At 44.7% G+C, this 23,444-nt stretch overlaps 2 protein-coding genes across 10 annotated transcripts in view; both read left to right on the forward strand.

Annotated features, from left to right (window-relative positions):
* LOC110505839 (putative Polycomb group protein ASXL2) overlaps positions 1 to 19,935 on the forward strand; it is a 30,214-nt gene extending 10,279 nt beyond the window's left edge. For 2 of the 5 annotated variants that reach the window (XM_021585293.2, XM_021585294.2), the window contains 8 exons: positions 7,195 to 7,313; positions 11,335 to 11,440; positions 11,718 to 11,777; positions 12,041 to 12,204; positions 13,175 to 13,271; positions 13,529 to 13,634; positions 13,822 to 14,797; positions 14,935 to 19,935. In XM_021585293.2, the coding sequence (XP_021440968.2) occupies positions 7,195 to 7,313; positions 11,335 to 11,440; positions 11,718 to 11,777; positions 12,041 to 12,204; positions 13,175 to 13,271; positions 13,529 to 13,634; positions 13,822 to 14,797; positions 14,935 to 17,118 (3,812 nt within the window). In that variant the 3' untranslated portion in view covers positions 17,119 to 19,935. The other 3 variants (XM_021585296.2, XM_021585295.2, XR_005039523.1) reach the window with 3 other exon arrangements.
* Positions 19,936 to 20,746: 811 nt separating this feature from the next.
* LOC110505843 (dystrobrevin beta) overlaps positions 20,747 to 23,444 on the forward strand; it is a 61,331-nt gene continuing 58,633 nt past the window's right edge. Inside the window, exon 1 of one of the 5 annotated variants that reach the window (XM_036962289.1) lies at positions 20,747 to 21,013. The gene's annotated coding sequence lies outside the window, so the exon portion shown is untranslated. The remainder of the gene's footprint in view (positions 21,014 to 23,444) is intronic. The other 4 variants (XM_036962290.1, XM_036962287.1, XM_036962286.1 and 1 more) reach the window with 4 other exon arrangements.

Genomic DNA, 23,444 nt, shown 5'->3' on the forward strand with positions numbered 1-23,444 from the left:
CTGACCACACTATGGAGTCAGCAGGAGAGGATACCCCGGCCATTGAGGTGGAGGAGCGCATTCAGGAGCATGCAGCAATGCTTTACCAACTTAGCACCGCCATGGATCGCGTTATCCAGACTATGGACCGCTGGGAGAGACAGGGAGTTTTTCCTCGCCTCCACCACCCCAACCGGGGTCTCTCTTGAGCGCCCCTTTCCCGCCTGATCCAAGTGGAATCCGTCTCTCCTTACCCCAGGAGTACGATGGGAGGGCTGCGAACTGCCAGGGGTTTTTGTTGCAGTTGAACCTTTATCTGGCCACTGTCCACCCGGCTCCATCGGACCGGGAGAGGGTGTCGGCCCTCGTCTCCTGCCTCACCGGGACAGCCCTGGAATGGGCCAATGCTGTGTGGAGAGAGGGAGATGTGGCGTTGGACCAGTTTGAGGAGGTCACCCGCCGTTTCCGGTCAGTTCTCGACCACCCGCCCGAGGGTTGAGCGGCGGGGGAGCACCTCTACCATCTGAGGCAGGATACGAGGAGCGCCCAGGAGTTTAGGACACTGGCTGCCAGCGCGGGATGGAATGACAGGGCCCTGACCGACCATTATCGTTGCAGTCTGCGCGAGGAAGTCCGGCGATAACGGTCTGCAGAGACACCACCCTCACTTTCGACCAGCTGGTGGATCTGTCCATCCGGCTGGACAACCTGCTGGCTACTCGCAGACGTCCAGATCGGGGTTTGGTAGTTCCATCCTCCCGCACACCCTCTCCGATACCTATGGAGCTGGGAGGGGCGGTACGCAGGGAGACCGGAGGGGGATCCCGCTCGTGCACCATCTGTCACACTGCCTGTCGGTGCCGGGTTGGTTCCTCTGGGAATCGAGGCAGCAGGCAGGGCGCTCTGGCGTCACCCTAGGTGAGCCGGCACCATTCTCACCCAGAGCCCTCTGTTGCACATATGTTTGTCTGTCGCTTTTCCTGAGTTTTCCCCATATTCCCAGCATAAGGCGCTCATAGATTCAGGCGCGGCTGGAATTTTATTGATAGGGACCCCATTTTTCCCGTGGATGTGCCCTTCCCCGTTCACGCCTTAGAGAGTTGACCATTAGGGTCAGGGGTGATTAAGGAGGTCACCGCGCCATTGGGTATGGTGACGCAGGGGGGTCATACGGAGAGAATTAGTCTCTTTCTTATTGACTCTCCTGCGTTTCCCGTGGTGCTGTCATAACCCCACAGTTTCTTGGCCACAGAGGGCTCTCACGGGGTGGTCGCGAGAGTGCTCAGGTAGGTGTTTAGGGGTTTCCGTAGGTGCTACAACGGTGGAGAGTCCAGACCAGGTCTCCACCGTGCACATTCCCCCTGAATATGACGATTTGACTCTCGCCTCTCGATTACCACCTCATCTACGGTGCGATTGTGCGATAGACCTCCTGGTAGATGCTGCACTTCCCAGGAGTCACATGTATCCCCTCTCACAGGCGGAGACGGAGGCTATGGAAACCGAATCCCTGCGTCAGGGGTACATTCGGTCCTCCACTTCACCCGCCTCAGAGTTAATTTTTTGTGAAGAAGAAGGATGGGGGTCTGCGCCCGTGTATTGACTATCGGGGTCTGAATCAGATCACTGTGAGGTATAGTTACCCGCTACCGCTCATAGCTACAGTGATAGAGTCAATGCACAGGCGCACTTCTTCACTTCACTTCGCTTACATCCTGGTGCGTATCTGAGAGGGAGATGAGTGGAAGGCGGCTTTCAGTACCACCTCAGGGCACTATGAGTATCTCATCATGCCGTACGGGTTGATGAATGCGCCATCAGTCTTCCAAGCCTTTGTAGACGAGATTTTCAGGGACCTGCACGGGCAGGGTGTAGTGATGTATATTGATGACATCTTGATATACTCCGCTACACGCGCTGAGCATGTGTCCCTGGTGCGCAGAGTGCTTGGTCGCCTGCTGGAGCATGACCGTCAAGGCTGAGAAATGCCTGTTTTTCCAGCAGGCCGTCTCCTTCCTAGGGTATCCCATTTCCACTTCAGGGGTGGAGATGGAGAGTGACCGCATTGCAGCCGTGTGTAATTGGCCGACTCGCACCATGGTAAAGGAGGTGCAGCGGTTCTTAGGGTTTGCCAATTACTACCGGAGGTTTATCCAGGGTTTTGGTCAGGTGGCAGCTCCCATTACCTCACTGCTGAAGGGGGGCCCGGTGCGCTTGCAGTGGTCAGTTGAAGCGGACAGGGCTTTTGGTCACCTAAGGGCTCTGTTTACCTCGGCTCCCGTGCTGGCCCATCCGGATCCCTCTTTGGCGTTCATAGTGGAGGTGTACGCGTCTGAGGCTGGGATAGGAGCTGTGCTCTCTCAGCGCTCGGGTACGCCACCGAAGCTCCGCACCTGTGCCTTCTTCTCGAAGAAACTCAGCCCGGTGGAGCGAAACTATGATGTGGGGGACTGGGAGCTGTTGGCTGTCGTCAAGGCATTTGGAGACATTGGCTTGAGGGGGCTAGACACCCTTTTGTCATCTGGACTGACCACCGTAATCTGGAGTACATCTGGGCGGCGAGGAGACTGAACCCTCATACAGACCTCATACAGACCAGGCTCCCAGAACGCGAAGGCAGATGCATTGTCCCGGCTGTATGACACAGAGGAGCTGCCCATGGATCCCACTCCCATACTCCCCGCCTCTTGCCTGGTAGCACCGGTAGTGTGGGAGCTGAACGCGGAAATTGAGCAGGCGTTACGTACAGAGCCCGCTCCCCTTCAGTGTCCGGCTGGGCGTATGTACGTTCTGTCTGCTGTCCGCGACCGGCTAATCTATTGGGCCCATACGTCACCCTCCTCTGGTCATTCTGGTATCGGTCGGACGGTTCGCTTTCTGAGTGAGAAGTACTGGTGGCCCACTTTAGCTAAGGACGTGAGGGTTTATGTTACCCCCTGCTCAGTGTGCGCTCAGTGCAAGGCTCCTAGACACCTGCCCAGAGGTAAGTTACAACCCTTACCCTTTCCACAACGGCCATGGTCGCACCTGTCAGTGGATTTCCTGACTGATCTTCCTCCTTCACAGGGAAACACCACTATCCTGGTCGTTGTGGTTCATTTCTCTAAGTCCTGCCGCGGCCTCCCTCTGCCCGGTCTCCCTATGGCCCTACAGACTGCGGAGGCCTTGTTTACACACATCTTCCGGCACTACGGGGTGCCTAAGGATATAGTGTCTGATCGAGGTCCCCAGTTCACTTCAAGGGTCTGGAAGGGGTCTGGGGTTTCGGTTAGCCTTACCTCAGGTATTCACCCCGAGAGTAACGGGCAGGTGGAGAGAGTAAACCAGGTTGTGGTAGGTTTCTGAGGTCCTATTGCCAGGACCGGCCGGGGGAATGGGCAGCGTTCATGCCCTGGGCCGAGATGGCCCAGAACTCGCTCCGTGACTCCTCCACAAACCTCACTCCCTTCCTTGGCATCAGAGTCAGACCGAGGCTCCTGCGGTGGACGACTGGTTCCGGCGCGCGGAGGAGCCAGAAAGTGGGCGCAGACCGTCACCGCAGTGAAGCCCCGGTGTTCGATCGGGGGGGGGGGGGGGGGGGGGGGGTACTGTCCCGACTTCCGCTGAAGTCGGTCCCGCTCCTTGTTCGGGTGGTGTTCGGGCGGTCGACGTCACCGACCTTCTAGCCATCATTGATTGATCCATTTTTCATTTTCCATTGGTTTTGTCTTGGACTTCCTACATACCTGGTTCCAATCACATTCATTACATGTTGTGTATTTAACCCTCTGTTTCCCCTCATGTCCTTGTCAGAGATTGTTTGTTGTATGTAGGTGTGTTATTTGTTCTGGTGTGAGACGGGTTTTGCACCCTATTATGTTATTTTGTATACTTTGGTTTTCTGAGTTTTTTAAAAATGTTTATTAAACAGCTCCATTTTTGCCAAGTTCATTCTCCTGCGCCTGACTTCCCTGCCACCAGCACGCACCGCATTACAATATGGGGATGAGGTAGGTAGTTGGGTGTGCTATTTACAGATGGGCTATGTACAGCTGCAATGATTGGTAAGCTGCTCAGATAGCTGATGCTTAAAGTTAGTGAGGGAGATATGTCTCCAACTTCAGTGATTTTTGCAATTCGTTCCAGTCATTGGCAGCAGAGAACTGGAAGGAAAGGCGGCCAAAGTGGGTGTTGTTATGGTGACCAGTGAACAGAGATTAGGCAGAGCTTTACCTAGCAAAGACTTATAGATGACCTGGAGCCAGTGGGTCTGGCGACGAGAGCATACAGGTCGCAGTGGTGGGTAGTATTTGGGGCTTTGGTGACAAAACGGATGGCACTGTGATAGACTGCATCCAGTTTGCTGAGTAGTGTTGGAGGCTATTTTGTAGATGACATCGCGGAAGTCGAGGATCGGTAGGATAGTCAGTTTTACGAGGGCGTGTTTGGCAGTGTGAGTGAAGGAGGCTTTGTTGCAAAATAGGAAGCTGATTCTAGATTTAATTTTGGATTGGAGATGCTTAATATGAGTCTGGAAGGAGAGTTTACAGTCCAGCCAGACACCTATATATTTGTAGTTGTCCACATATAAGTCAGAACCGTCCAGAGTAGTGATGCTAGTCGGGTGGGCGGGTGCGGGCAGCGATCAGTTGAAGAGCATGCATTTAGTTTTTACTAACGTTTAAGAGCAGTTGGAGGCCCCGGAAGGAGTGTTGTATGGCATTGAAGCTCGTTTGGATGTTTGTTAACACAGTGTCCAAAGAAGGGCCAGATGTATACAGAATGGTGTCGTCTGCGTAGAGGTGGATCAGGGAATCACCCGCAGCAAGAGAGACATCATTGATATATACAGAAAAAAGAGTCAGCCTGAGAATTGAACCCTCTGGTACCTCCATAGATACTGCCAGAGGTCCGGACAACAGGCCCTCCGATTTGACACACTGAACTCTATCTGAGGTGAACCAGGTGAGACAGTCATTTGAGAAACCAAGGCTGTTGAGTCTGCCGATAAGATTACGGTGATTGACAGAGTCGAAAGCCTTGGCTAGGTCGATGAAGACGGCTGCACAGTACTGTCTTTTATCGATGGTGGTTATGATATCGTTTAGTACCTTGAGCGTGGCTGAGGTGCACCCGTGACCAGCTCGGAAACCGGATTGTACAGCGGAGAAGGTACAGTGAGTTTCAAAATGGTCGGTGATCTGTTTATTAACTTGGCTTTCGAAGACTTTAGAAAGGCAGGGTAGGATGTTACAGTTTGGGTCTAGAGTGTCTCCCCCTTTTTGGAGAGGGGGATGACCTCGGCAGCTTTCCAGTCTTTAGGAATCTTAGACGATACGAAAGAGAGGTTGAACAGACTAGTAATAGGGGTTGCAACAATGGCGGCGGATAATTTTAGAAAGAGAGGGTCCAGATTGTCTAGCCCAGCTGATTTGTACAGGTCCAGGTTTTGCAGCTCTTTCAGAACATCTGCTATCTGGATTTGGGTGAAAGAGAAGCTGGGGAGGCTTGGGCAAGTAGCTGTGCGGGGTGTGGAGCTGTTGGCTGGGGTTGGGGTTGCCAGGAGGAAAGCATGGCCAGCTGTAGAGAAATGCTTTTTGAAATTCTCGATTATCGTGGATTTATCGGTGGTGACAGTTTTTCCTAGCCTCGGTGCAGTGGGCAGCTGGGAGGAGGTGTTCTTATTCTCCATGGACTTTACAGTGTCCCAGAACTTTTTGAAGTTAGCTACAGGATGCAAATTTCTTTTTGAAAAAGCTAGCCTTTGCTTTCCTAACTGACTGTGTGTATTGGTTCCGTACTTCCCTGAAAAGTTGCATATCGCAGGGACTATTTGATACTAGTGCAGTACGCCATAGGATGCTTTTGTCTGGTCGAGGGCAGTCAGGTCTGGAGTGAACCAAGGGCTATATCTGTTCTTAGATCTACATTTTTTGAAAGGGGCATGCTTATTTAAGATGGGGGGGGAAATTACTTTTAAAGAACAACCAGGCATCCTCAACTGTTATAGCTATAATGGCACAGATACAAAGATGATTCCTCTGTCTATCTCTATGGCCTGGTGTGTACACATGTATCTGCCCTCTCATTGGCTAGAGTGGTCCCACCTGATCTCGCCTCTTTCATCTTTGAGGACATGTATTTACATTATTAGAGTGGTCACTCTAATATCTTGTCAATATAATAGACAAACTTGTCCTGCCCAGCATTTTTATACATGACCCTAAGCATGATGGGATGTTAAGCTTAATTAACTCAGGAACCACACCTGTGTGGAAAGCATCTTCTTTCAATATACTTTGTATCTGTCGTTTTCTCAAGTGTTTCCATTATTTTGGCAGTTGCCTATATGTCAGCTTCACCTTTTCCCATGATGACTAGGCTATATAATTGCACTACTTGAAATTGACTGAAATGGGTGCTGATGCTCATTTGGGTGCAGACCGTTACTCTTTTTGGGTGCCAGGCCCACCCAAATATGAAGTTATTGTGGTGTTTCTATTTTCCCTATTGAGTTTGCAGCTTTACATCTTGTGATAAATACTGTACATACATCAGACTGTTTCCCATCTTAGTAACACTTTAGAAGGAGTTGTAAGTTTCGGCCATTTCTGTCATTATTTCTTTCCTGTTATAACAGGAAATAGTTTTTTTTTAAATTACGTTTGAGCCACACTTCCTCATGTACACATATGAATGAGTTAAGGAAGTAATAGCTTATCTTCTGAACACAAGGACATCTTGTTTTCTGTTTTTGTTTTCTATTGTTATTGTTTTTAAAACCATTGCAACAAAAAAAATCAATCAGAGCAAATGCTATCAAAAGAACCACAGAGACACAAGTCAAAGGGTTACAGCTACGGTGAGTGAGAAATGAACATGCAAGCCTTGTAAAAAAAAAAAACAGGAAATAGCTGTTGTTTTAAGTAATATTGCTACTAGCAGGTGGGTTTTTGGTGGTTGAAAAGACAATTCTTCATTTAAAAAGGCAAACTGTTGTGTATGTTTTCATCCATTTTTTGATGAATTCATTAACTAGATGCAACATATTTGATAGTGTATGATTTCAAAAAAACATCTACTTTGGTGTATCCATCTTAAAGATGAACTGAAACACTAAAATAACATCAATTTCATGTTGAGGAAATCGGGCTTTTTGGATGTGAACATTTCTAAGCCTAATAATGTGTTGTTGACTGTCTATCTAAGTTGTGCTATGTTGTGTTTCCTTCCCAGGGCCTTCCAAGCTGCCGCCCGATCCGTTGTCTCCTCAGCCACGCTGTTCATCTCCCTCTGTCCCCAGCAGCAAGCTCATCTCTCCTTCACAGAAACACTGCAAGAAGGCCCTCAAACAGGTACAGTAGGCTAGTGTGCTGATGCTCCATCGTCTTCGGTCTCAATTTCACTGATTAATAGAGATGTAAAAGAGATATTTTCTCAAAAAGACTAACCTAATAAAGGTTAAACAAGGTACTGCTGCTGACCTGTTGCCTCCTGAGTGCCTATCAGTGTCTCAGTGATGCTCCCTGTGCTAATATAGCTCTAATTTCTGTAATGTGGCTAATAAAATACCAGTTTTGTCAAATAAATGCAGACATGACGTTCACGGTGCTTGTTAAATTTAACCGCTTCTTTGTTACAAAAACATATTGTGTAAGTTATTTGAAAAACACAATGGGATGTGGGTGAGAGGGAAAAATAAACACCTTTTTCTGAGTTGTATTAATTTCCTCACAAACCTTCCCATTGGTCTTCCTTAGCTTGCATCTGAAATGGCAACCTATTCCCTATATAGTGCACAACTTTTTACCAGAGCCCTGCTGGCCCTGGTTAAAAGTAGCGCACCATATTGGGTGCCATTTTGGTCGCACCATTAGCCTTTTGTGCTCTGCATAATTAGATTTCAGTTGATTGCAGATTGTAATGAGTTCCATCTGCAATGCTGTGGAATTTTCAGCTGTGTGTGTAAGAACAGTTTTAGGGGTTTATTAGACAAAAAGAAACCCTAGTCAGATGAAGATTTGGCTCCAAGGTGAGGCATACAGAGTAGACATTGGGTTTATTTTCCATCTGTAACTGTTATATACTGGGACGGCAGGTATACTAGTCGTTAGAGCGCTGGTTGCAAGATCAAATCCCTGAGCTGACAAGGTAAAAATCTGTCGATCTGCCCCTGAACGAGGCAGTTAACCCACTGTTCCTAGGCCGTCATTGAAAATAAGAATTTGTTAACCTTTTCGGGCTAGGGGGCAGTATTTTCACGTCCGGATGAAAACCATGCCCAAAGTAAACTGCCTGCTAGTCAAGCCCAGAAGCTAGGATATGCATATTATTAGTAGATCTGGATAGAAAACACTCTGATCTGATCTGGATAGAAAACACTCTGAAGTTTCTAAAACTGTTTGAATGATGTCTGTGAGTATAACAGAACTTATTTGGCAGGCGAAAACCCGAGGACAAACCATCCAGGAAATATTATTTTTAGGTCACTCTCTTTTCAATGGGGTTTCATTGGGAATCTAGAATTCTGAGGCAGTTGCTTGCAGTTCCTATCGCTTCCACTGGATGTCAACAGTCTTTAGAAATTGGTTGATGTTTTTCCTTTGTGTAATGAAGAAGTAGCCCTTTTCAGGACGAGGGTCGAGTGAAGTGTACTGTTTGATAGAGGCTCGTGACCTGAAAAGCACGCTCCACTTTGTTTTCCTCCGGTATTGAACACAGTTTATCCCGTCTTTGTTTGAAATGTTTGGACAACGATTATAGGTAACCTATGAGATATTTTGTAGTCATGTGGCGCGAGTTGGAACCTGTGTTTTTCTGGATCAAACTCGCCAAATAAATTGATATTTTGGATATATAACGACGGAATTAATCGAACAAAAGGACCATTTGTGATATTTATGGGACATATTGGAGTGCCAACAGAAGAAGCTCGTCAAAGGTAAGGCATGAATTATATCTTTATTTCTGAGTTTCGTGTCATGCCTGGCGGGTTGAATTATGATTGTCTGTCTTTGTTTGATGGGGTGCTGTCCTCAGATAATAGCATGGTTTGCTTTCGCCGTAAAGCCTTTTTGAAATCTGACACAGCGACTGGATTAACAAGAAGTTTATCTTTAATCCTATGTATAACACTTGTATCTTTCATCAATGTTTATGATGATTATTTCTGTAATTTGATTTGGCTCTCTGCAATTTCACCAGATGTTATTTGAGAATGCATTACTGAACATAACACGCCAATTTAAACTGAGGTTTTTGGACATAAAGAGGGACTTTATTGAACAAAACAAACATGTATTGTGTAACATGGAGTCCTGGGAGTGCCACCAGATGAAGATCATCAAAGGTTAGTGATTAATTTAATCGCCTTTTCTGACTTTTGTGAGGACTCTCCTTGGCTGGAAAATATCTGTATGGTTTTTGTGGCTAGGCGCTGTCCTAACATAATCGCATGGTGTGCTTTTGTCGTAAAGCCTTTTTGGAATCTGATGGCTAGATTAACAATGGCTAGATTAACAAGAAGTTAAGCTTTCATTTGGTGTATTGCACTTGTGAATGTATGAAAGTTAAATATTTCTAATATTTTTTTTTGAATTTCGCGCTCTGCCATTTCACCAGATGTTGTCGAAACGTTCCGCTTGCGGAACCCCTAGCCGTAAAAGTTTTTAACTGAATTGCGTAGTTAAATAAAGGTTAAATAAATACATAAATAAATAAAATAATAAATACTGTAAAAATAGAAAGAATGAAGAATAGTGAATGATTTGGTCTCGTGAAAATTTAGGCTAATGCAACTTATTTCATTGTGTAATTTTTTTAAATCATTTACCTGATAGACAGTACGACTAATTTGCGATAGTGATGATTCTAAACTCATCAAAATAAGAAACGTCCCTCTTTCAGGACCTTGTCTTTCAAAGATAATTCATAAAAATCCAAATAACTTCACAGATCTTCATTGTAAAGGGTTTAAACACTGTTTCCCATGCTTTTTCGATGAACCATAAACAATTAATGAACATGCACCTGTGGAACGGTCATTTTGACACTAACAGCTTACAGACGGTAGGCAATTAAGGTCACAGTTATGAAAACGTAGGACACTAAAGAGGCCTTTCTACTGACTCTGAAAAACACCAAAAGAAAGATGCCCAGGGTCCCTGCTCATCTGCATGAAGATGCCTTAGGCATGCTGCAAGGAGGCATGAGGACTGCTGATGTGGCCAGGGAAATAAATTGCAATTCTGTACTGTGAGACGCCTAAGAGTGCTACAGGGAGACAGGACAGACAGCTGATCGTTCTCGCAGTGGCAGACCACATGTAACAACACCTGCACAGGATCGGTACATCCGAACATCACACCTGCGGGACAGGTACAGGATGGCAACAACAATTGCCCGAGTTACACCAGGAATGCACAATCCCTCCATCAGTGCTCAGACTGTCCGCAATAGGCTGAGAGAGGCTAGACTGAGGGCTTGTAGGCCTGTTGTAAGGCAGGTCCTCACCAGACATCACCGGCAACAACGTCGCCTATGGGCACAAACCACCGTCGCTGGACCAGAGAGGACTGGCAAAAAGTGCTATTCACTGACGAATCACGGCTTTGTCTCACCAAGGGTGATGGTCGGATTCGTATTTATCGTCGAAGGATGGAGCGTTACACCGAGGCCTGTACTCTGGAGCCGGATCGATTTGGAGGTGGATGGTCTGTGGCGTCATGGTCTGGGGTGGTGTGTCACAGCATCATCGGACTGAGCTTGTTGTCATTGCAGGCAATCTCAAAGCTGTGCGTTACAGGGAAGACATCCTTCTCCCTCATGTGGTACCCTTCCTGCAGGCTCATCCTGACATGACCCTCCAGCATGACAATGCCACCAGACATACTGCTCGTTGTTAAGTTTGCTGAAAATAAACGCAGTTGACAGTGAGAGGACGTTTATTTTTTTGTTGAGTTTAGAATACATCACATGATATACACTACACATTTGGTTCAAAATGTTAATTATAAACTGGGTGGTTCGAGCCCTGAATGCTGATTGGCTGACAACCGTGGTATATCAGACTGTATATCACGAGTATGACAAAACATTTATTTTTACCGCTCTAATTATGTTAGTAACCCATTTATAATAGTAATAAGGCACCTTGGGGGTTTGTGGTATATGGCCAATATACCACAGCTAAGGACTGTATCCGCGTTGCGTCTTGCCTAAGAACAGTCCTTAGCTGTGGTATATTGGCCATATACCACACCCACTTGGGCCTTAATGCTTAATTATGCCACGTAGAGTCTAAGACAGGAGCTGACATTCATCTTGGCACTGGTAAATAATCTATAATTTTCCTTCTTCCTCTTCTCTGTCCCCCAGGCCCTGAAGCAGCAGCAGCAGAGGAACCAGCGGAGACAAGGGGGCATGCCCACAACCTCCAGCCCTAGACTACTGCTTAAGACTGACACCATTGCCACTAAGTCCGGTAGGTGACAGACTTTCACATCTCCAGTACACTACGTTGTTGATATACATCCTTAGTAGAAGCCTACAGGAAACACAAACAATCACTGTCGATGATGATCAGTGGTCATCTCAAGTCTAACACTAGTCTCTACCCTTATACAAAGCAGTGTGGTTATGGCTTTCTTATCCAAGTTCTAAAAAAGGGTGGGAAACATTTTAAATGCAGTGTATCCACTTGTGTGGCTAAATTGTGTTTAAATCGAATCGTGTTCCTCTCTCTCTGTCTGACCAAGCAGACTCCTGTCCTGCTGCTGGTACCAGGAAGATGTCCCAGAGGTCCAGTCGACTCAGTGCACGTCAGTAGTAGACTCATCCAGCTCGTCTTTGTCATTTACATATAGCAGGCCAGTATACATGCCAGTCTGTTGGACTGGTCCCAGATCTATTTGTGCTGTCGTGCCAACTCCTATGGTTAATGACACGTCAAACATAGCAACAACCATAGGAGTTGTCTACAGCACAAACAGATCTGGGACCAGGCTCAGTATAGTACCAAGTCTCTGTATCCTCTCTTGTTGTTTTGTATGATTTTACTCTTCTCTTGTGTTGTTGTCTCCAGGGCAACTGAAGCGTACCAAGTGTGCAGAGATAGACGTTGAGACACCAGACTCTATCCTGGTTAACACCAATCTGCGTGCCCTGATCAACAAACACACCTTCTCTGTTCTGCCCACAGAGTGCCAAGAGAGGCTACTGACGCTACTGCCTGAGGTCGACCAACAGGTGGGGCCATACTAGATATCATCAGGTCTCTAGCGACAGAGAGGTTTAAAACCAAGAGACTCAACATGCGATTAATTCCTGTAATCGTCCATCTGTATAATTCCTGTTTTCATTATTCGGATTCCGTTGCAAAATGTTTAGTCTGTTGCGAAACATTTTGCAATGGAAACCGTTTACTCCAAATGGAAAATGTTTTGCAAAGAAAACTAAAGTTTATGGTGGACACTTTCAGGTAGGTTCCTCCCCGTTTCCTTCCGTTTGCTCTGTTTGGTTCCTGGGGTAAACGGTAAATGATTTCTGTTGCAAAGCGTTTTGCAACAGACAAAACATTTTGCAACAGGATCCGACTAATGAATACACCCCAGGTATTTGCAGGACATAATCGCATGGTGAGTCTCTCTTTATGTACTGATGATGGTGATTATAGTGATGATGATGATAGTGATGGTGATTATAGTGATAATGATGATAGTGATGATGATGATTGTAGTGATAATGATGGTGATGATGATGATTAGTGGTGATGATGATGATTAGTGATAATGATGATTATAGTGATAATGATGTTGATTAGTGATAATGATGATTGTGTTGATGATTATAGTGATAATGATGACAGTGATGATATTATAGTGATACTGATAATGATGATAGTGATGATGATGATGATTAGTGATGATGATGATGATAGTGATGATGATGATTATAGTGATAATGATGTTGATTAGTGATAATGATGATTGTGATGATGATTGTAGTGATAATGATTAGTGATAATGATGATGATAGTGATGATGATGATTAGTGATGATGATGATAGTGATGATGATGATTATAGTGATAATGATGTTGATTAGTGATAATGATGATTGTGATGATGATAGTGATAATGAGGATTATAGTAATGATTATGATGATGCAGTTTGTCATGATGATGATGTACATAATGCGTCTCTGTCTGTATCTCTAGGCCTGTATGGATGGTCTGTTGAAGGTAACCAGTTCTGCCTTAAACAATGAGTTTTTCACATCAGCAGCTCAGTCCTGGAAGGAACGACTGGCTGAAGGTCAGTGCTTCTAACCTGATCCGAGATCTGTTTGTGCTCTCTTGCTTGATGGTCTTTGGCTTGATAATGACCATTGGCAAGAGCGCACAAACAGATCTTGGACCAGGTGATTGTGTTTCTGCTTCAAAATAGAACATGGATAAAATGTGTTAATACTCAACTTTTAAAGTTTTCATTAAAATTGCTATTTTTCATATTTCTAGTAACTTTAAAAAAAAATGTCTCGTAAACCTTTTTATATTTTCCAAACCACCCAGGTGAGTTCACTCCTGAGTTGCAGCTGAGAATGCGTCAGGAGATTGAGAAGGGGAAGAAGGTGGAGCATTGGAAGGAGAGCTTCTTTGAGAACTACTATGGTGAAAAGTAAGTCATTTTTTTCAGGGCTGGAATCTTTAAAATATAAAGCAATTATTGTTATATCAAGCTTTATTCCTCAGAGACCAAACTTGCTACTTGTAATTTATATACTTTAAACATTCTTGAGTTATCCTTTCTTTATGCAGTTGGCTGATCTCTCACTCTCTGTCTCCCTCCCTCTCTTTCTATCCAGCTCTGGACTCAGCTTAGAGGAATCCAAAGAGCTGCTTGAGTCTGGTCTCAGTTTGGAGCTCTCAGCCACCAAAGCCCAGTCGTCTCCTCCATCACAGCCACGTCCTGCTGGCCAAGTACTGCAAGACACCAAGATCCCATCGAACAGCTGCCAGACTCGCTCTTCAGAGAGGAGGCTCCGATCATCATCACTGCCCATAAACCCGACATTTAAACCCATAGAACCTACCAAGTCAAGGCCAGAGCCTGTTCAAGAGGAAACAGTAGCAGTCCCACCTGTTGTACTACCGGTGCTGCCAGCAAAGATCGTTCAGAAGACACTGGAGGTTGAGTACCCCAGACACAGGACTCGTAGTAGAGGTTTATCCCTACCTATAGTGGCAGTGGAGGCAGCTCTTGTGCGGAGACATGATGTGGTGGATTCAACCTCAACGGTTACTCCACTTGGAGAGAAGCAGAAGGAGGAAGATGAGGAGCAGGATTTGAAAGAAGCCCAGCCAGACACCCCCCAGTACCCTGAGATCCCCCCGTCCCCTGAGATCCCCCCGTCCCCTGAGATCCCCCCGTCCCCTGAGATCCCCCCGTCCCCTGAGATCCCACCATCCCCTGCCCAGGAGAGTCCTCCAGAGGTCTGCCCCCAGATTAAGCTCAGTTCATCACTGCCTATCGACCTTCCAGAGCCTCTGGGCGTGGACAAGCATAGTGGGGAGAGGAGGGAAGATGTTGACGTTACACCAGAGAGAGGAGCCTCAGCCCCTGTGTCAGTCACCTCTGTATCCGCCCCTGTATCCACCCCTGGAACCACACCTGTACCCACCACACCATCCCCGGAGCCGTTGAAAAGGAAGTCCTCGTCCAGTGAACAGGAAGTAGAGCTGACTCCAGAGAAGAGAGCCCGCATCACTCCACCAGCAGTATCTGTGGTAACCTCTCCAGCAGCCACAGTAACAACAGCACAGAGAGTGCCTCCGCTTCAGGTAACAATTTAATATTGTATATTGGAATGTATTTGTGGTGAATAAAAGCGTCAGGTAAATTTAGACCAAATGTGTCTACTAACACCAGGAAGGCCCACACATTTTTTTTAAAATGTCTTGTTCACTTTGTTTTTCAGATTACTGTGTCGCAAATCCTATCAGTCCCAGCCATTGCGTCTCCAACCCAGGTGTCCCCTAGGACTCCTCTCCCTGTCTCCCTCAGTCCTAGTCCTAGCCCTGGTCCTAGCCCTGGACGCATTGGTGCTCGCACTCTGGCTGACATCAAGGCTAAAGCCCAGCTAGCCCGGACCCAACGTGCAGCAGCAGCTGCAGCGAGCTCCTTCTCTAAAGGTGCAGTACCAGGCCCAGGACCAGGAGGAGGCAGTGGAGAGCAAGGAAACCATAGAGCTTCAGCCCAGACCCTCCACTCCAGACCCTCCTCCTCCACCCAAAGCTCCACCCAATCTCAGTCAACCACCAAGTTGCCAGCAAGCAGCACCATTGGTCAATCTACCTGTCAATCACCCGATGCAGTCACCACACCAGCCCACTCCAGTTCTGTCCAATCAGGCTCCTCTGTGCCCTTTGACCTTAGCCTGTCTCAAAGATGCTCCAACACCAGCAGAGCGTCTCTCACTGATGACCGACAGAGAGGCTACTCTGCTGGTAACATGAGCCCAGGTTTTCTGATGAGGCCTCAACATGGGAACACTCAACTTATATCACACCCATCAGGTCCCCAGTCAACCTCTAGCCTCACTTCATCTGTGTGTGATGTGAAGAGCCAGTATGTATCTGGAGGCTCCATGGCAGCCAGGGCTAGCCACTTCATCCCAGCCAACAACCCCCTGGTCACGTCTCTCCTCCAGGGGAAAGAGGTCCCTCTGGAACAGATCCTCCCCAAGCCGCTGGACAAGGCAGAGGTCCAGCTGACCCAGGCCAAACCCTCCCATGATGACAAATGGAAGATAAAGTCCCACAGCACAGCTGGGACAGCCAGTGGTGAAAGCCAGAGTCAGTACCTGCACTCTGGTGGTGTGGAGGACAACAGTAGATCCAAACAGCAAGGATCTATAGGCCCCTCCCCCTCCACCATACCTGGAACAAGGGCAGGTAAGTTGGCAGAGCTCCAGCACCATCAAAGAGAAACACCTAACAAAGACATCCAGGAGCAGATCCTCAGGGCTCTGATGCAGAGGGCCACCCAGCAGCACCAGAACCAGCTGTATGGGGTCTCAAGCGAGGCTCAGCGTGCCCAGTTTGGAGCCTGCAATCTAGGGCACCAGGAGGAGTGTGGGGACCATCCCCGGTTCTCCGCGGGGTTCCCTGGAAGGAAGAGGATGTCCAGGCCTGCCATGTCAGGGCACTATCTCCTCAATGTTTCCACGTACGGGCGAGGCTCAGAGAGCAGTAAACGCTCCCACCCATTGGCTACCGCCAACACCTCACTGACCCCTCTGGCCAATCTGAAGAGAGAACACACAGAGGGAGAGGAGCTGGCTAACGATGGGGAGGAGTCCGTGGAGAATAAGCCTCATTCTCATTCTAACTCAGCCGGAGGAGTCAAGATGGAACAGCAGGGCTTCTCAATCACAAAAATGGGTGAAGCTCTGGGCTTTCAGCGCTGTTCCAGGATAAAGTCTGAGTCTCCATCGGTGGAGGGCTGTCTACCGGAACGGAAGGACTACAGTTTAGCCAGTACAGAGAGAGACAGTGGCACTTCTGCAAGAGCCAAAGAAACCAACCTTTTCACCCAATCACAGCACAGGAGGCACCTGGAACTTTGCAATAGTAAACAGGGTGGTCATTCTGAGCCATATCGGGTATCTGTATCTCCCCACATGGGGACCGTGGACCCCAGTCACACCAGTACTTACCAGCATCCGTCTGCCTTTCAAACCCAGAGACCTCCAATCAATAATCAGGAATCCATGGTGGGGTCCTGCTACAGTGGCACCATCAGCATGTCTGTACCTCACACTCTGAGTCTGAACCACAGTGCTGCTGTTTCAGGTAGCGCTTCCAGCACCTCCCTCTCTGTGTCAGGTAGTGGTGGGGACAGCGGCAGTGGCACCGGCAGTGTCATGTCTTTCTCAGTGACCGTCACTACCATACCTGCCGGTCGCCCTTTGGACCACATAAACCAGGGGGAGGGGTCTCCAGAGCAGGGGTGTATGGAGGGATCTGGTATAGAGGACGTTCAGTCGAAATGCTACTGCCGACTCAAAGCTATGATCATGTGTAAAGGGTGTGGGGCCTTCTGCCATGACGATTGCATTGGCCCTTCGAAACTCTGTGTCTCATGTCTAGTGGTACGATAAAACGAATGTTAGAAATGTAGAAATGATTTGTTTCAAATCTTTATTGTTGCACCAAGGAACAAGTCAGCATCAAGTAATCTACCATTGTCAAGAAGTAGTTACCAGCAGGGTTGGGGTCAATTCGATTTCAATTCAGGAAGTAAACTGATTTGATTTCCGATTCTAATTTTCTCACAGAAAAAAGGGGGAATTGCAAAGTCAGTTTATTTCTTGAATTGATTAAATTGAAGTGGAATTGACCCGAACCATGGTTACCAGGGTAAAATGCACAGTGGCCATACTAAACCCAACCCATGGTTTTCAGTGGGGAGGCAAAGCATTTACGCTAGACGATCATAGTCTTGTTTAATCTGTTCCATTTGAAAAAGGCTGGTTTGTTTTGGGCAATGCAAATCAAATCTGCACCTTTCAGACTAGGAGACATGTTGAATCTTGGCAATACTTTGCACTTGGACATGTTATTGTTCTATATTTTTGTAAAGATAGTTTAGATTTTTAAAAGGAAAGAAAAAAATGAATGTTGCTATTTTTGTAGAACGTAATAACACTGTTGTTATGTTAAAGACGGCCACTCCTTGTTGTGGAGTTTACGTTATGATGTTTTAAAAGGTGAAGAAGGGAGTTCAATGGGGTTTGCGTGTAGTTGAGGGAGTACAAATATACTGATTTATATCGATTTTAAAGGTTGCAATCAATCATTTACATATTTACAGTACTAGAAACAGTCTTACAGATATATAACAAGAGAATAGATATTTGAAATTATTATTTTGATTATAAAAAACATGTCACAATTATTGCACTTAGCTTTTCTAAGTACTAACACTTACTGGGCAAAGGACTTGAATGACAGCTCTACTGTTTGTATACTGTACACTATACATGTAGTGTACACTGTACATGTAGTGCACACTATACAAGTAGTGTACAGCCTTCGTACTCTAACATGGTGTTGAAAAGTTAAAGCACTTCACTGATAAATAGTGCCCTTCGAGGAGCAAGCTGAGTAGCCTGGTTCCAGATCTGTTTGTATTGTTTTATGACAGTGGCCATAGGAGTACTAACAGTACTAACAGATCTGCGGCAAGGCTACGAACTAAGATCTTTCCCATTTCAGTCTAAGGTCATTGGTGAAGTTTTACCGACACCGTGAACCTTCATTAAACCTCGAACTGAAAGATATTCTGTCTCATTATGTTTCATACGTGGATGCTTGTTTGTGGATAGCAACGTAACCATTAGCCCTGCTGTACAGTTAAAACACTCAGAGAAAGAAGGGAGTAAAATGTATTATTATTTTGCTTTGTAAATATTGTCTTTAAGCTATATTTAGAAATGAATTCTCTATCTAAGCTTTATGTACGTTGCTTAAGCATATCCAACATTATATCCAATGTTATATGTTTTTATTGCAAAACAGTTTATATCTCTAAAAGAAACTACGCAAAAATGTGTATTTAAACGCTAAATGCTGTACTATCAAGAAACCATTCAAAGTATAGGTGATAGAGAGGTACAGTTTACTACATATAAAGCAAAGGCACATAATATTGGTATGCATGGTGATTGCAATTATAAAATCTAAATGTATCAATCACATTTTTGAATGATCTGACTAAAACTAAAGATAGTTGCTGAGTACCGTATATTTTATAGAAATAATTTCCATGGTAACATGCCAAAGTCACCTCATGAAAACTAAAAGATCAGATCTCGTTTTTTAAAATGTCTGACTAGTTAAAGAAATTAATATATTTTAAGTCATATATTTTAATATAAAAAATCTATTTACAAATCTTTTTTTTTTTAAGAACAGGGTATTTTTTTTAAACGTTTTTGTTTGAGTGGACAGACCAATTACTTTTGTAACAAAAAAAATCCCCCGGTTTTCTGATTCTGTATGGCCTTTTCCACTGAAGTCCTGCCTGGAATAATTTAACCCTCTGAACTGAATGCTCTTGTAATGACTTTGGTTAATAAGGGTCTTTGTTTTATGTCTTACACATATTTTCTGCATTAACTATGTGCTTTATTTAGGGAAAAATTAATGCCTGTAAATTAACAATACAATTTCATGGCACCGTTTGTAAGTGGTCGGTGGATTGGATCCAGGCCCTGTGTGTGCGTGTGTGTCACATGATTCTCAAAAGGTTCGAAGTCTACGTCTCAAATAGCACCCTATTCCTTTATAATGTTGGGAATAGGGCGCCAATTGGGAAGCAACCAAATGATTCATAAATGGAGGGTTCATATTTTGTAAGGATATAAAAGAGACCTTATATTTATGATTTCCCCTCTTATCGTTGCAAACTTTTTAATTAAGTTTAGTATTGAGTAAAAATGGTTTTAAAAACAACAAAAGTTCTGTTGACTGACTTGTGATGGTGACTGGATTGCAAAGAGAAAGTTGTTTTTACCTACAGTACATTTTGTAAACAGGCAGCTAACGTCTTTATTGATGAATAATTGGTTTAGTAGCCTACTCAACTTTGTCCTTTTTCTCAAACCTTGATTGACTTTTTTTTAAAGCAATTGATAGCCTAAATTCAGAGGGATATATTGATTAGATTAATTTTGAAACCTAAGGACAACAAATAAAGGTTGAGGATAGATTTGGAGGAAAAGTGTTTTCTAAGTGTCATCGGGCAATCAATAATGGTTTGAAAATATCTGTCTGTTTGTCTTGTGAAGGGTGCAGTCCCATCAGTCTGTGTCATTTTTGCGGTTTTTAGATTTTAAACTCTCCATTTTTAAATGCAGGTGAATGTAATATAGTAATCAGCACTTGTCAACAAAGAATAAATAACAATGAGAAAACATTTTGTGTATGTCAATCAAATTCAATCAAACATATTTTATAAAGCCCTTTTTACATCAACAGTTGTCACAAAGTGCTTGACAGAGACCCGGTCTAGACCCCGAAGAGAAAGCAGTGCAGAAGCACAGTGGCCAGGAAGAACTCCCTAGGTGGAAGGGATCGAGGAGGAAACCAAGAGAGGAACCAGACTCATGGGTGGAGCATACTCTTCTGGCTATATCTGTAATGTGACTCTACTCTAATACTAGTACAACTTACACGATAGGCATACTATCAGTACCACATCACATTATGACAGTAGGCTTTTACACTTGCCTCATCTTTTTCACACTCCACTAAGAAGAGATACAATCCCCAGTTCAGATGCATGTTGTTTCCATATTACACATGATAAAAATATGCTACAGAGAAAGTATATTGTTGATTAGAATGTTGTAGCATACCTGCTGACTATCCCATATATCATACAATTATTCGGGTGTTCGGTTGTTCATGATGCTGAGGAGAGAGCGCGGCGCTCGTACATTTTTATGAGACGCCATCACCGAAGATGTTTACAACTAACACAAGATAGACCAGAGCCTGTCGTTTCCAATGAATCATAGTGGGCAGAGCTAAGCACGAGCTAGTGAGATTCTATTTGTGCGTTCTAGACTGTTCATACTGTGTGAAGTGCGCGTGTGCAGTAACTAAATTCGACCTAAACAGCGGCATTCTTAGAGACTTTGGCAAAGGCTCCTACTGCCAACCACCGGGATTCCTCTCATCACCATATTTGGTAACGCCAACCGGATGCTTCACATTTATACATCCGGTGAAATATGTGTCTCATTGTTCTATCTGTGCCACCACCGTAATTCTGAGTCGTAGGCTATGAAACAGGAAACGCACTGGATATGGTACAGTGTTTGTATAATATCAATCGTTTTGCATTGCTCGGACAGCAATAACGAACGAATGCGGACAGACAAGTGAGACTGAGTGCAGCGATGATTCACGAAGGAAATATCCTGACTACTTATATCCTCTTCATCTGATGTTGATGCTATTAACGTCACTGGCGTGATTTTCAAACTGGTAAGGCTAATTGTATGTACAATTATCATTTAAATAGCCTATAGAGTGGAGAAGGCACATCTAAATTAGGCTACTACACATTTATTAGGGTAGATATTTAGGGTACATTATCATTTCGCATATTCCTTTAAGATGCTTCACACGACAAACTCATATTGCGGAAACAATGTAAATAGAGAGTTAAAACAGCAATATGGCCGCGTAGGTCGTTCGGTTCCTTCCAGATCTGAGACGCATAAAGTTTTGTAAAGCTAATGATTCGTCACCGAGAGCGTGGATGATGTTTTCGCCTTTCGAGCCCTATAAGCCCTAGTCCTCCGTATGTTGACTCACTTAAAATGATGTTGTCATTAGCTAGGCTACCTACTCGGCAAGGTGCGATAGATATATCACTGCGTTATTCAACTGACACGTATTATTTTAGTGTGTGCTGTGATGCTCCTATAGAGGCTGATGCACCTGAGTTAATTCATTGCAAATGAAACCCGTGGAATGACGTAATGCTTGGCGATAGGCCTAATATCACCTATGTATTTGCATTTCGTTTAGGTTGACCTTATTATATTAAAAACGCTGATATGCCTAATAATGCAGATGATATAGCCCAGGCCGTTTGGCATTTGATGGTACGTGATCATCACCGTCATCTATGGAGCGCAGTTTGGGTTGGACAAAAAATATATACCTCAAATAACACTAATTGACGTGTCAAATAAGCTTTTATTTTGAAGAGTCAAATAACAAAATTATATTTTAGACTGTCTTGTGCGCTGAATTTGCATGCGCAAGCACTGTGGTCTGTAGCACTGTCAAAGTGAAACAAAAAGTCTGCAAACAAGCACACGCAGGCCACGATGTGTTTACAGTACGGTGTTGGTAATAAACCATTATTTGTTCGATCGAATGGGACAACGTCTGTGTGAGCATCTGAAATGTTAGCCAAGTAGTGCAACATTCTCCCCGACATGCAACCAGACACGGGGAGAAAAGATTGATCCTGCAGCTTCTGCCAGCCATATCTCAAACCGTTGCATATAATTAATCCTAGCTAGTCAAAATGCAGAATAAATAAGGATTTTGTCAACATTGATGACCGTTTGGAAACTGGAGGTAGGCTATTTCTCTGCTGCGTTGACTTCGGTTTGCAGTATGACAAAGTCACTCACATATCTTTGATGCAGATGTTTTTAGCAACTTATTGGGGGTACCTAGTTAACACTCAATGTAAACAGCCTGAAAACAATGAGCAGAAACTACAATAATTGTCAATATTCTTAGCAATGGTATTACTTAGGCGTGTTGTTCTCCTATTAAAATCGAACTTCCATTCATGAAAATAACTAGCTAGTTAACGAACTAAAGCAGCTAGATAGTAGGCCTTTTGCCCCGAGCCACAGATACTTTGAGGAGATAGGACACTCCGTTGGAATTGTATTCACGTCCATTGTGTACGTTGCCCAGACGTCGTCAATGGGTCGCGCGTTGCATTCTGGGACAAGGAGTGTCCAAGGATTGAATGGGAGTCATTTGGGCACTAGCTCAAAAACCCAACAAAAAGTATAACATTACAAATATTTTCCGAGATTTGAGATCATTTTCTTGTTCTTTGTAATATCGTATAGCTTTGTAATCCTGACATTACGTACGTTCGAGGAAAATATGCACATTAATCGACTCATACCTCGACTCTGAGTAGGGGGTTGAATGACGATAGGCTTAGCAACCGTGGTACCTGGCATGACAACGTGAACGCGATTGGTCGACAGTATACTGAGTGGGGCGTTAAACGTTTTGCAGGTTCATTGGCCAATGGGATCTCCATTCAATTCAAGGGCTTTATTGGCTTGGGAAACATGTGTTAACATTGTCAAAGCAAGTGAGGTAGATAATATACAAAAGTGAAATAAACAATAAAACAGGTCACAAATCTTGCTGCTGTGATGGCACACAGTGGAATTTCACCCAGGAGATATGGGAGTTTATCAAAATTGGATTTGTTTTCGAATTCTTTGTGGATCTGTGTAATCTGAGGGAAATATGTCTCTCTAAATGGTCATACATTGGGCAGGAGGTTAGGAAGTACAGCTCAGTTTCCACCTCATTTTGTGGGCAGTGAGCACATAGCCTGTCTTCTCTTGAGAGCCATGAAACATGTTCAATTTGGTTTAAATAATGCAAAAACAAAGTGTTGGAGAAGATAGTAAAAGTGCAATATGTGCCATGTAAGAAAGCTAACGTTTAAGTTCCTTGCTCAGAACATGAGAACATATGAAAGCTGGTGGTTCCTTTTAACATGAGTCTTCAATATTCACAGGTAAGATGTTTTAGGTTGTAGTTATTATAGGAATTCTAGGACTATTTCTCTCTATACCATTTGTATTCCTTATACCTTTGACTATTGGATGTTCTTATAGGCACTTTAGTATTGCCA

The sequence above is a fragment of the Oncorhynchus mykiss genome, chromosome 25 (genome assembly GCF_013265735.2).
Source record: "Oncorhynchus mykiss isolate Arlee chromosome 25, USDA_OmykA_1.1, whole genome shotgun sequence".
Taxonomy (NCBI): Eukaryota; Metazoa; Chordata; class Actinopteri; order Salmoniformes; family Salmonidae; genus Oncorhynchus; species Oncorhynchus mykiss.